The sequence below is a fragment of the Cotesia typhae genome, unplaced genomic scaffold (assembly GCF_013202065.1).
Source record: "Cotesia typhae breed Kobodo isofemale line unplaced genomic scaffold, CoteBio_Ctyphae contig_4, whole genome shotgun sequence".
NCBI classification, from domain to species: Eukaryota; Metazoa; Arthropoda; class Insecta; order Hymenoptera; family Braconidae; genus Cotesia; species Cotesia typhae.
The window spans coordinates 6,623,341-6,637,958 of NW_027423748.1; the positions used below are offsets into that span (position 1 = coordinate 6,623,341).

The window sequence follows — 14,618 nt, forward strand, 5'->3', positions numbered from 1 at the left end:
CAATCAAAAATATTAGTGTGTTATTTATTGGCGTTTAAAATTAATAAGGTTATTTGGATATTCCGTTTTAATTGGTCAGTCGATGATTCCACGAGTTATATAGCATTGATTTAATATATATTTCTGGTATCCCGGTATCATGTATTAATCGTCACGTGATCGCAACATACTGAATTTATAATTGGGAATCAGCTACTGCTCCATTATTTGCTGTACAAACTAAGTAAATAATTATTTGTGGAAATGCGCATTCGAATAACCTCAAGATAGATTGGTGGTTTAATTTAAAATTTTTCATTTTCAGAATTATATTATAATTCATGTAAATAGTTATTAATCTCTTTTTTGAAATTTTAATTAATATTTAATTATGAACTGAAGATAATTAAATTAATAACAGAAATTTAAAAAGGGTTGGAAAAAAGTAACGAAATGTCTGTGTAATTAAAAAGTTGGTTTTAGTATGAAATAAAAAATGAAAAATAGTTAGCGGTAGAATTCCTGCGGATGTGTGCGTATGTAGAAAGAGAACGAGAGGACAGGAATAGATGTAAAAAAATATCTATAATAATTCGATTCAGCTGGCATATTGAAGCAATTGAGAGATTGTACGAAGCAGCAAAAAACTACTATCTAATTTCCGGTTCAAAAATTACCGTCATTAATAAATGAGTGTGGAAGAGTGGAATGCCGCGATAGTCTCGTGTATTTTTTGTCTCGTCCGCAAAAATAAAAAAAAAAAAATACTGAGAGTTGAAGACATTATATTCATATGTATATTTTCCATTTTCCTTTTTACTGTGACTAAAATTTTTTCTGTCATCCTTTTTATCTTTCTGCTTGTTCGGCGTCGAAAGTTAATCCATTATGTCAGTGAGGTCCGCCTCTGAGTATATCTTGTTGAATTAATCCGCGTAGTGGACAAAAGTATCAATCATATTTAAAAACCGGAATAAAATGTACGTGAATATAGATAAAAATGAAGTAACATAAAAAATTAAAGAAAAAAAAAACTAAAAGTATAAGAAGAATCTTTCCTATCAGAGAGTTTGTTCGAAGAAAAAGACTCGAAAAATCAACTCATCATTGGTTTTATTTTTCTAATTTTATATTATTTTATTTTTTTTTTCCACATCTTTTTCCACAGTTTCTTCGAGTGACTGCGCTAGAACAACACAAACTGCAGAGAGAACAAAATAAATTGCTGCGAGATAAGACAGAATAAAATATAAAAAATATCTTCATACATATATATTGTAACAAAAAAGGCGTCGCTGAGAGACAGAAGGTATGAAAGAGGAATGTGTTAAGGACTGGGGGCGAGGATAATCATCCGTTTCTTGTAAAAAAAATAAAAAATAAAAAAAACCGTGCGCCATAACGGGTGTAATTTAGTTATCAGGCAAAAGTGAGGTGCGAAGAAGGATAATATTGTTGCCGGGTATGACGGCCAAGTCGGGAGGTCGGCGGGAGTTTATGAAGGCTTCGTGCGAGTAGTGATAGGTCTCTAAGTGTCCCTGGGGTTGATGGGCACTGCCACACCTTTTTGAGAAGCCGATGGTCAGGGAAAAGTTATTAAATTGAAATTAAAAAAATTTCGTAAATTAAACGACAAATATATAAAATATAAAATGAAATGATTGATTTTTTGGTGATAACAATTAGCTTGTAGCTGTGAAAAGTGATAATTTGAAAAGTGGTAACATCTTGAGTAAAAAATTAAACGGGTTTTACAGACAGATAGAGACGTCATTGAATATCAATAATGGTGGAAAGAAGAATAAGGATGAGGTCGACCGAGACGAAGAAAATGTCTAGTGAAAAGGAAAAACGAAGAAGGATGAGTGTCTTGGTCTTGAGATGCCGAGGGTTACAGACTTGGATGTTGAGTCTCAGTTTTGTCATTGTACTTCTTGCAACCCTGCCACAAGGTAAGTTTTTGCACTACTTTTTTTCCATTTTCCGCAGTTGCCAATCCAACTGCATGCGTATATATCTACGGTATAACTATATTACATGTGAATGTGAATGTGTGTCGATGTACGTGGATCGACAGATTACCCAACGGCATTTTTATCCGCGCATATAACTTTAAAGTAGTAAAAATCCGTTGGTGAACCGGCTGACGCTTCAGGGAATTTTGAAAAGGCGAAGGCTGCTTTGTTTCCCAAGTTTCACTGCATCCGCTGCTACTTCTGCTGTTTCTGAGTATCATGCTCAGAACGTGGAATGGGAATCAGGATATAAGAATTTTATTTTATACATAAATAGTATGAAAATTTGCTGGAGAATCGTTAGAGATATAACGATATAAGGATACGAGGTATTAAAGATACCGTTGTAATTTCCCTGGCATTACGATAATTTTATTCATTGGTTTGAAAGGAGTATTTGCATGAATTGATCTCTCTTTCTCACTCTGTTTCTCTAGCCCTTCTATTCTGTAAGCGGATTTCATTTTTTTATCAGTATAGTTGTTGATAGTGGTCGTAGTAGTTCCACTGATGACTACTGATGTGGTCAGGACAATGCTAGATTAGGTTGTATTTACGAGGATCGAATCATTCGTTGGTCATTTTCACAACTTTTTAATGGTTCTTCTTATATCTATGTACCTGGTAGTACTTAGAATTCCAATTATGAGTACTGATTATAGTATTCTATATTAATAAAGTATAGATGCAATCTATACTGCAGTTTCAAGTTGTATTGGGAGCAAATAATTAGAGATTGATGCTCCTCTTGACTATCGTTCTGAGAATCTTCGTAAATTGCTTATTAATACGAGTATTTATATCTGAACAATGAAACTATTGCTTTTTAATAAAAGTTATTGCTATTTGATGAGAAATATAATTTTATTTTAAAATTCGAGTCAATGATAGAAAAAAAAATCTTTTTAATTAAATGTAAAACAATAAAAGCAATCGGACAATATGAATACATCACGAGATTGATTATAACGAGTTTCGATTTTTTTAGTCATTCTAAACTGTTTATTATAGAATATTTTTTTCAATTAATTTAAATATGCTTACTTTTTTCATAAAACTTTTTTACCCTTTTTTACTTGCATTTATTGTGGTACTTAACTTTCAAACCTGTTACACTGTGTGAAAGTAGAGCATAAACGAAAGGTTAACCCTTTTTATCTATATTTGGCTCTTAAACCCGAGTAAGTGAATACGGAAAAGATTTTGGCAAACCGCCGACTTTGATTTATACCTTTTTTTTTTTTTATTATTGTTGTTGTTGTTATTTGATTTAGTATACTTTAATGACAATCATCAAATAGTGACATTAAAGTTTTTATTTTCTGAATAACATCTAATAACTCTCTATCCAATATATTCCCAAGTCTATAAAATGTTTTATTTATTTTTCTCCTGGACATAGAGATTGCACAGGAAAATTATCACCCAGCGTGTCAAGTGCCTAGAGTATTTTACAGAGAAAAAGTGTGCATGGGACTATTTATGTTTGTGTGAATCTAGGAACATGCTATCACAAATTTTATTGCTAGTTTATGAATTCATGATCCAAAATCCTCTCCACAGTTTAGTTAGTCTCGTTTTAGTTTTTTTTTTTTTTTTTTTTTTTTTTTGGTGTTTTTAGGAATATTAGAAAAGTTACGATATACGGCAGTTTTCACAGTCAAAACATTTGTATGCTTTGATAAATTCAAATTATAAATTGAAGGTATGAAATAATAATCTATTCATTTGTGAAAAAACGTCACTGTTGAAAAAGCAATTTTTTCCATCCGCGTAGAGATTTTCTTTCTCTTTATACTAATGTGTATAAAAGTGCGGAAATGATACTGTTGAAAAATTATTGTGGATATTTTTATACTTTTTTATAAAAAATATATATTTATTGAAAAAAGCTTTCTGATAACGTAAAAAGTATTAAATCTATTCATCGAGATTTCCCACCAAGAAATATTGAAATGCTTTCTCCGTGAGGTTTTTCGAGTACTGCAAGCCCTCAGGGCTAGATTGCATTATATTAAATTCTAAAAAATGTTAAATAAAGAGTTATTGATAACTCTGGAGTATACAGAAATGATGAATGTAAAATATCCTAGCGTCTTTTAAATTCAATAATAGCTTTTTTAATTATTGAAATTAATTATTTTAGAGTATACTGGCATTTGAATGTTGGATATCATTATGTTGTTAGCATCCATACATTAAGAATGAATTGTATCCCCAATAATTTCAACTATTATTTTCTGATAATTAAAATAAGATAATTTATTGGTGTACAGGTAAATTGTACGATTATTTTATTATTATGAATGGGATAACGGATAGTTTACGTTGTGTATTCATTCAATTTTATAGTGGTACACTGTTTGAACAAGTGATCAGCCTGGTAGTAGTAGTTGAAAATCCATTTAGCCGCTATACCAAACCGAATTTCAGAGGCCGTAAACTTTGCGATAATCCGCCCGAGAGTTTAGCTAACTTGGTTGTTGATATTGTTGTTATTATTGTTATTGTTATTATCATTTCTGCATGTGAAAGTATTTCGTTTGAATTATTAATGTTATTTACATTTATATTTAACAGATAATTCATTGTTGTTAAGTTATAATTGTTTCCATTACAATCGTGTTTACAAACACTGATACTAACTTAACTTGATTCAAGAAAAAAACTCTTAAACATCATTCTGAAGCGTTTGCTCTTAATTTAAGCTGAAAAATTTTTGAAACAATTATTAAAAAAGAAAATTTAAAATTAATTCACGAGGAAAATAATTTATTTACTCAATAAATTGTTGAATGCGTTTACGATTTCAGTCGACGTATTACTAATGTAATATATCGACAAGCCGATGTCTGTTTGTGGTAACACATGTTGACATACACTACTCTTCGCATTACAATGAACGTAAAGCTGCTGGCTCTTTGGCACGTCCGATGATCGTTTGCGATGTGGTAGAACATTGAGAGCGTACAGAAGATAGAGAGCTTGTATTAGTTTCTTGTCGATGTACATCAATATATCTATATAACTGTTTATGTGTTATAAATATATATACACATATATATGTGTCAATGTGTGCATTGTGCTTTGTGTTGTTGTAGTCAGTTGTTAGATATTTTTGTGTCGAGCGCTTTGGGTAAAGCTTACCGGCTTTGAGTATTGCCGAAGACATACCACACAGCTTTCCCTCGCAGTCCTATTTTATGTACTAGCACCGGCAGTTTTTCAATTACCACGATCCTGTTGGTGGTTCTGTTGGGTAGACTAGATATCGCACAGAACAGAGTACCGTTGTTCGGAGACAAGACCTAAAAGTAGGATTTTCTTTACCCAAGCATCCAGCTTACCTTTTTCTTCATTTAACTTTTATTTACGTTTTATCTACTGGTCGCACCGTACTTCATTTTTAAATATTGTTTTTTTTTTTTTTTTTTTTTCCACGTCTCCGTTCATCTAGACTTGACTCGTTCATGCTTGATCTTTTTCCTCAAAGTGTGATAGAAGACTTGCGCTTGCAAATGTTTGCACTCCGGGGAATTAACTCGTTATAAGTATAAACCGCTACGGAATATGCCACCGGTAGCTTCTGGATAGAACGTGACCTCGGTATTCTTCACTAATTTTTAATTCAACCTGGAGACGCTTTTGCTGCTTTTACTTGAGATTGTTAATTCAAGGAGATTAAATAGATACGCGTATTATCAGATAAACTTGATTATTTGATTAATGATATCACTTACCCTCTGAAATACAGACTGGGATATTTTAATTAATGCCAAAAATTACCGTCGTTTAATTTTTAACTTTTGCTTTACTCTGATGAAATGATTTATTCAATTTCGATGAACAGTTGAAAAATTTTAATCATTTTCTGCACAGAAAAAAAATTAAAGTTCTTCAAAATTATTTACTTGATTCAAGTTAATTTTCCTTTTTGTGTAGAGATAATTTTTAATGATTTAAAAAAATTCATTAAGTTTTAAAATCGTTGACGAAAATTGGCGGGAACAAATTTGCCTTTTGATGTAACTAAATTTTGTTTGTTTCACAAATATTTATTTAATACAACTAGCGATTGACTGAGTTGTAATAAATATTTATTTGTATGAAATAAGCTTTATAAAAGAGCTTTAATAAATCAGTTTATTATTCACAAATAAACTCTTCAATCAATGTAAAATTATTGGTTTTAATTTCACATCATATCTGAATCTGATTAAAAGTTTAATGCTGATAATTGATCGGCCATTTTGCGGTTACACTCTAATCAAATTATTTCATTATACCTGCACGAATTGTTAATTACTTGAGTCATGATTATTGAAATTTTTTTCATTTTCTTGAAATTGTTATTTTAATGTATTTTTAATCAATTTAAAGGTATAAAAAATTTATTTTACTAATATTCAAATAATATCTTACAATAAAATTGAAAGAAAAAGATATTTGCATACTCGTTTTAAAATTTAAACTCGATAGCGCAATAAATATTCCAGAGATTTTTAAAAGCAACAAGTATAACATAATAATCTCGTTAAAATTTAAAAGATTTTTATTTTTATTCCCGATATTACGGGATTATTAAATTTTTATAAAAGACAAACAATAATAAATTGACGCTAGGGTAAAGAGAAGGGAGAAAAATGGGAAGGAAAGAAAATAGGCAGGGTAAACTCTTGACTATTTTAACCCAAGTATCGTGCGGTAAAATATTCAGTTTAGTATCGATTATTCGTAAAAGATTTATAGTAGCAAAGTACTAGAGGAAAATAAGGATGAGGAAAATGTAGGTATAGATAAAACTTGTAGTGCTGTCTTTAATGATTTTTACAAAAGTTCTGTACTGCTTGAAATGTTAATAACTTTTTTTGAACTCGCGACTCGTTAGACTGCTTACAACTCTATGCTCAATCGTATTTCACCGTGGCACGAAAGTGCAGCAACACCGCAGATGAAAAATAGCGGGTACAGGTGGTGTACTCAATCTTCATGTTATATTATACTACTTTCGTTTATACATGCACTGAAGGCAATAAAACCAAATAATTTCACCTCGGCAAGAAAAGCATCGTCATGTTATATACACTGTTGCCGTTCTTCTAAAAAATTGCTCGCGCAAAACCACTTCAAGATTAATAAATATTTCTCTGTATTTTTGGCTTTCATTAAGTCTGCCCGATAAATGGCTTTGACATCTATTAAAGTTTTTAATATGTTTAATTGCTGAGTGGGGCCGCAAGTTGACCACTAAACTCAAAAATCGTTCAACTAAACTACTAGAGGTACTTATAACAATTATCAATGAAGGCAATGCTCTCATTTACAGTCAGTCCGTAATTAAACACTTAAGTCATCGCTCGGAATTTAGTCTTTGATTTTTGGTTTTATTTGAGTAAATTATTAAGTACTTAATTTATAATTACTAAATTTGCAATTAGAACTCTCTTTTCAAGTCTAAGAGAAATACTAATTTTTTAAACTCTTTTCTCATGCTTCGTGATGATATTTTTTGCATTAAATACATTATTAATAAATCCTGATCCAGTAAATTTTAACTAAAAGAACGGCTTGATGAACAGAAATGAAACAAAGTAGGATTTTCTGCTTTATTGAAACCAGAGATAATGGAAATAAAATTAGGCCAATCTGTTGAATTTTAGAGAAGATATTATGCTCATATATGTACAAAGTAATGAATTAAATTAACTAATTAGAGAACTCAATTAATACAACTAAAGTATTCGTTTTTAATTTTCGAAACATGAATTTTAAAATTTTAAATGAAATTTCGAGAGGATAATCAGTTGATAATGAACGAAGTCAGTAAGACACTTTAAGGTCAACTACTTTTATCTTTTATTAATAATTTGTTTCAGAATTAAGAAAAGTAGAAACATTTTGAGCACTTAAATTCTTGAGTTTTATATAAAATAAAATTATCAATAGAATAAATATGATAGTAGAGTATTGAGATGGTATTTGCCAACCCTTTTTTACGATTACTTCGATACACCTTTTCATTTTCAGTTCTTCTATACTTTTTTGTAACTTCCGTTTCTTTCTTATAATCAGCTTTTCTTTAGCTCTTGTACATATATACAGAGAAATAAAATTCCTAGTGTCGGTTATACGGGTGGGTATATTTGGTATGCAATTTGTTTTCACGACAATCGTTATGATTTTCACTTTTTTATGTTATTTCGTTACTCTCTAATTCACTAATGGAACTACTGAATGCATAAAAAATAAAATTACGGATGACCATACAACATTTTACTTTTGTTTACTCTATAAAAAAATTTTTTTATCATCAACTAAACATTATTAACAAATTAGGATGATTTAATTTATGTCACCGTATAAAATTTGTAGAATTTCTACTTGCATCCGGTTCCATCACCATTTCTGGTGTACGTGTGCTCTAACTGAATTTCAACCTAGCTCACATTAAGCACATAAAATGTCACTTTCAATTAAATCGACAATGGCTGTCAAGAAAAGCGAAAATCTAGAATCTATTAAACTTAAGGAGTAAAGCATATGGAAAATGATTTTAAGGGGCAACCAATTCGTTTATTCAAATTATCCTCATTCATAACTGTCCTCCAGGCTATCCACTTGAAGGATATACAACAACCCTACATACAACAGCAAGACCCTAACTTAATGGAGATTTATGTTTATATTCACAAATGGCAGATCCCTACAGCTCAGCTTTACTTGGCGTGGATTATTTACCCATCAGTGCGTATGATGATCCTCGAAAGTTGTTGCTAGCCTGTATGACTTCTAGGCAACATGCCAAAATTGTTACTTTAACAGCTCATTATCGTTTCACTGGTTCCACCTACTACTTTATCATTACCAAAACTACACATGTGCATCCAAAGCTTGACGAATTTACGTACATATAGATGCATTACACTCAGCGTAAGCCAAGACGTGCCGTCGTGAAACCATAACTAAGCCAAAATAAACCACAACCTCTTAACATCGGTTGGCAACAATTTCTTGAGCTTGGTAGCTTTATTTACAAACCGCTAAGTGTACCGAGCAAACAGACTTCATCCCTTAAACTACGCGTGTACCATCTGGGAGACATGTACGGAGAGTCAGTCTCAAGAAATGCCATCACCGACCGACCTAGAATAAATATTGGTGCACTTTACTCGTTATGTTTTGAGTAATATCAAAATGTAGATTAGTTATAACTTGAACTATAACCAAGATAACTCCAAAGTTTATACTTTTTCTTGTGTTTACCCAAGTTATATACTGTCCATATATTACATCCTGTCTTCTACATCACTTTTATGGATCCACGAGGATTATTATAATTTTTTATTATGTTTTTTTTCTTCAATATCTGGTTTTATTCTATAACTCCAGCATTCCTTCGTATAATGCTTTTATATTTTTATTCTTACCATTATTTACAACTCTGGAAGCCCGCGAACGCGTTTATAACCGATGTGCTATTCTATCAACGCACACTTAGATCTACGATACACTGTATCACAATGCAGAATGCTTTTTTAACTTTAGTCCAGACTTTTTCAAGCTCTTCGCGTTTTATTTATTTCTTCCTTGCAAAGAGACAACGGAAAGCTCTAGTGCCATATACCTCGAGTTACTTCTGACATTTTGTTGTCCATAAAAAATTTCATTTCATTTTTTTTCACTCCTATTATATCTATTGTATTTATGCTTTCAATTTTGTTATTTAAATTTTCCAAGTGTTTATACTTGATGCATTTTAAAAATGTGAATTAAAATGAAAAAAAACTACAATACATCCTGCGGCTTTGTCAATAAGTTTTGATTTATGGTAAACGATTTTAAATTCAAGTATTTTTATAAATTCTGTCACGAGCTGAAAAATAATTTTGGCAAACTCTTTTTTCAAGTATACTTTAAGGCATAAATTTTATAAAAGTTTTGAATTTTTTAAATTCTTGATTTATGTACAAACGTTTAAACTTTTAGTACGCCATAAGAAAGTATAATTATTTATTATATTTATCCTTTATTTAGTTGCAATACCGTCAGACGAGTTTTATTTAAACCAATAGCCTATCTATAATAATATTCAATCAATTATCATACATTTTGAATTAAACTAATGAGCTGTTATTTTCGGGACCAACATATAACAATAATATAATTACTGAAAAAATGATGAATGTTTTATAAATATCATCGTTGATCCAGCGGGTAATATTGATTGATTACATTAATTAGTGCATTTTCCGATAATTAAAATTATTTCTTCACCACTGCAAAAAAAAATCGTTGCAAATAATTTCTCTGCATAAAGATAAAAATTATTAAACTGTAAAAAATTTCGTCGTAAAAATAGTCCCCGATAGTTTTTGATGCAAGAGATGTTTTTACAGTGTAGGAGTGAAAAAAAAAACAAAAACAAATTTTATGAGAACAAAGCTGAACACATGATGATTTTTCGGGATGTATTAAATTTGTAGCATTTACGAGACTTATCCTAAGAGTTACAAGAGAACAAATCCGGTTGTAGCCCCAGAAGGATACTACAGGGGCAATCCCTATAGCAGAAACTGTTTTTTTAGTGTTATGTGTGCTACCACTACAACAACTCGGTAAACTGAGCGCCAAAAACAAATGCAATATGTCTCTGGTTCATAATTGTCGTTCATTTAATTACTCTGTAATAGTGACTAATATTGCATGTATTACAATGGTTCTGTTGCAATTAAAAGTTTTATTGCAGCGTAATTGAACACAATAGATAACACAGAGTGGAGCAGAGTTTATGAGTGTGTGGTCATAGGTGAAAAGAGTCTCTGGATGTGGAACAAGCTGTTGTGATATATTTGAGTCTGTGAATTTTGAATCCGTCATGGTTGGAAATACGCATGATGAACTAAATGTTTATTTGTAACATTGATCAACCAGTTATATGATAACAATTGCGTTTGCTGTTAATTCTCACCACCGTATATACTGCCATTATCGTCGTTACTATATGTCCTACTAAAGCCTTTGTATTGTTTCAAAAGAAAATTTAGCTATTCATCACGCTTTAGATTCTGCGATGAAAATTAACTTGCCAAGTAAAATAGGAATATAAGTTTATCTTGTGTGTATTGTTGCAGCGGGTACAGAATGTTTGCTGAAGTAAATTTAGCGCTGAACCGTTTGAATGGTGAAATTGTTTAAATAGGTTGTTTGATTTGTGCAGACCAAAGGGAATGGGGGTTCCTCGGGTGATAGATCGTCAACAGTATAGTAAATTTTAGTTACAAAATTGGTTATCCCAATGATGATCGATCGGTTATTGATTCCTTCATCTTTTGTTAAATTTCAGGATTCTGCAAGTATCATGATATGATATTCGTTGTATGTTATCATTGTTTTATCAATACTTTATTTTTGAATGATTGTCTTTTTGTGTTGACATGCATATTCACTGTTCCTATTTGCTGAATTTGCATTACGATATCCTTCGTGTTTTTCTCCATTTGCACCATAAAAACACAACGGATTTACGAGTGCTCGTTTTCAGTTGTTGGAACGCAATAATGTTAAAGACAAAAAAAAAGTACGCGAAGTATCATGAGATACGTGATGGAAATAAAATCTGTTTTATTTAGTTACATAGAATTAACCCGTTGTTGTTTCCCCACGTAACTGTCCTTTTTTTCTGTCTCCACTACACAACAAACATTTCTATCAATTTATTTTCATAAGACTCGTAAAAGTTTACTATCAAGATAAATGAAAAACAACATTACCCGTGAAAAACTTTTTATGATATGACCATTTATAGCCAAATCTGGTTTTACATGACCATAAAAGGTTATTTACGAGGCTTAAAAAATGATATTACAATTTTTATTCTTGCTTTAGAAATTTTAAGATCTATCAACGTGTATTACTAACCAAAAATTAGTCTAATTTAATTCGGAGATGGTTTAGCGACCATGCGCTACCTGTCGGAAATTTTCAAAACTACGTTAGGTCGAAAAATTATATATATTGAGTTATATCAGAACATATGTAGACGCATCAAGACGCCTAAAATGATGTATAACCACATTAGGTCATATATAGAGCTATCGAACATTTTTTCACAGATAATATAACATTAAAAAAAATGTATCATATTATTTATTAGTGTCATCAGCGCTCATCAAAGAGATATTGGTTTTCCCAGCGGGTACAAGTAATATGAGTAAATATGTATACCGATGGATCTGTCATTAAATATTTGATCGAACCCGTATGTTTAGTGCAGACTAAATGAAATAACCAAGGTCAGCCTGCTACATATATAGAGCTCATGTCAGAGTTTATTTTCCAGTCGCTTCAAAACTAGGTTTGGATTCAACGGTTAATATTTAATATTTAATTTATGTGACGTGTATTTTTGACATTGCTAAAATGCATCACAACAACTGTTTACTGTTTTATTAATAATAACCAGGAGTGAAAAACTAAGAAACGTAAAATGTAAGTTAAAGAAAAAACGTTAGTTTCAACAATACACACTGTGTATTTTACTCTTCTTTTATTAAACTTAACTATACGTCTGTTCTGAAGACTCTGGAGAGAATAGACTAGTAGAAGAAATGAATCATGAGCGGTAGTTATTCAAAAAAAAAATAAAGAATAAAAAAATGAAAAGAGGGGGGATAAGAAAGCTTTTATAATTAGGCCCGGAGGCGCAACGTTGCTTCACTTCTAATTACCCATCCAACAGTATCTCAAATGAATGCATCTCCATAGTCTCTGGTCCGTTGTGTTGCTACCAAGGCTTAATTCAGTTATCCCAGGCATCTCGACCAATTTGACCTGCATCAACCTTAGAGATCTGATGGAAAAAAGAACAGCGAGAAATAGATTGATAGATAGATAGATAGATATAAAATCTATCTATCTATGTGGAAGTGAACTTGTATGGATACGGTCTTATGATACTCCTATCTAGAGAAGACACTTTCAAGAAAGAACATCGGGGATACATACCCAATAGCTTTAGATATATGTATCTTTCTCCAAGATTGCTTTTTCAATGACATCAAGAGCGGTAGCAGCTGGTGCAGAGCTACTGCTTCTTTAAGCTCATACTTTTTATACCGTCGTAGACGGTTAATTTAGTGACACAGTAATCGACTTGAGAAAACGGCAAAGGGAGTTAACAGAAGTTGAAGGAAGTGATAAATATCAAGTGAGCTTGCATCGACACACCAACTGATGTTTATGTATGTCATGATCGTCATCATGACTTTAATAACCTACCGGTCGATTTAATTTCCCGATGAATGATTGAACTTTGGACCGGTTGAACTTGGTTGATTGATGTGCCTTCATATTATCATGATCATCGTTGAATGTCATGTGACTGGTCCTGGATCTCCTTTGGGCATCCATGCCGCTAGAACAATTGAGTTCCGCCCAGTTGCAAATGTGCCATTGTCCTCGGGCTTTACCCTCTACTCGGTATTATCAATTCATAGTACTGATTCTCCGCTCCGTACACGAGCAGACTGAATACTCCAGCACGGTCACGTAGCCAGATAGTAGTCTCGGTGGTTGTTGCTACAGTTTCTCAAGTAAAGTCTTGGTTCCAACTTTAGATTATTCAGTGTGTAGCTAGCTAAAACCTTTGCCATCGAGTTTGCTTTCGCTGTTCTAGAGTGCCGTAAGTGGGAGGAAAGATGCCTTTTCTTGTGAAACCCGAGGGGAAACTTTGATACCTTTTGCCTAAGGGTTTCTCTGTCTCTTCTTACACAGGGAATAAATAAGGAGAGAGTGAAGAGTAAAGAGTATCAAGAGTGTGGGCGTGTGAGGGTAGAGGTTCAAATCCGTGTTGCGGAAAATCGATATTGGAAAAGAGCGATGGGTCTAGTGTTTATCTTCCCGGAACTTTAAGCTCTTGTGATTAGAGCAAGTAAGAAGGGTTAAGAAAAGCCAGCCGAGAGAAGTTGATGATATTGGGACACCGGGTGAAGATGTTTCACATCCATCACATCCATGCGACCTTGTGGTCATAAGATAGGAACATACTTCCTTCTTATCCTGCTTCGACTGATCTCTACTAGACCGATAATAGCGTGATTACGCCTCTACTTCACCGTTTAAACTCTTGATCGAGCTTCATTGCACAAACGCTTCTGGAGATTACTCACCACCGTAAGCGCATTTTCGTCGACAGTCGATGCTAATGCCACCTCGTTATTGTCATCTACTTGGAACGGATTGTCGAATCTCGGGATATGCTTTGAGGCTAAATATCGCCGTTAGTTTATAATCTTATATCTCTACGAGAGACTATTTTCAAAGGTAATTCGATATTTGAGCGAACTAAAGGTTGTTAGTCTATATTTTTTGTTGCTATTATAGTCTATATACCCTTTCAATAGTTCTGCATTAAATATTATTATCGTGTGAAAAACTTTTCGATCTACAATATTATTAAACTATGTACTATGTGTACATGCTAGTGGAAAATAATGCATCGGAAAATACTTTCCGATCCCCAGGTGTGTTCTGAAATATTTCATCAAAAAAAAAGGTTATCGAGAAGCTTCACCAAGATAGAATCTGTTGAATGACATCTGCGTTGCTGTAGTGATAGTAATCATA

General features: G+C 32.2%; 1 protein-coding gene across 1 annotated transcript in view; it reads left to right on the top strand.

Annotated features, from left to right (window-relative positions):
- Window positions 1-14,618, top strand: part of Nachralpha6 (nicotinic acetylcholine receptor alpha6) — a 171,950-nt gene that overhangs the window by 6,143 nt on the left and 151,189 nt on the right. The window contains exon 3 of the mRNA XM_074243384.1: window positions 1,737-1,931. Coding sequence (XP_074099485.1) covers window positions 1,766-1,931 — 166 coding nt within the window. The 5' untranslated portion in view covers window positions 1,737-1,765. The remainder of the gene's footprint in view (window positions 1-1,736; window positions 1,932-14,618) is intronic.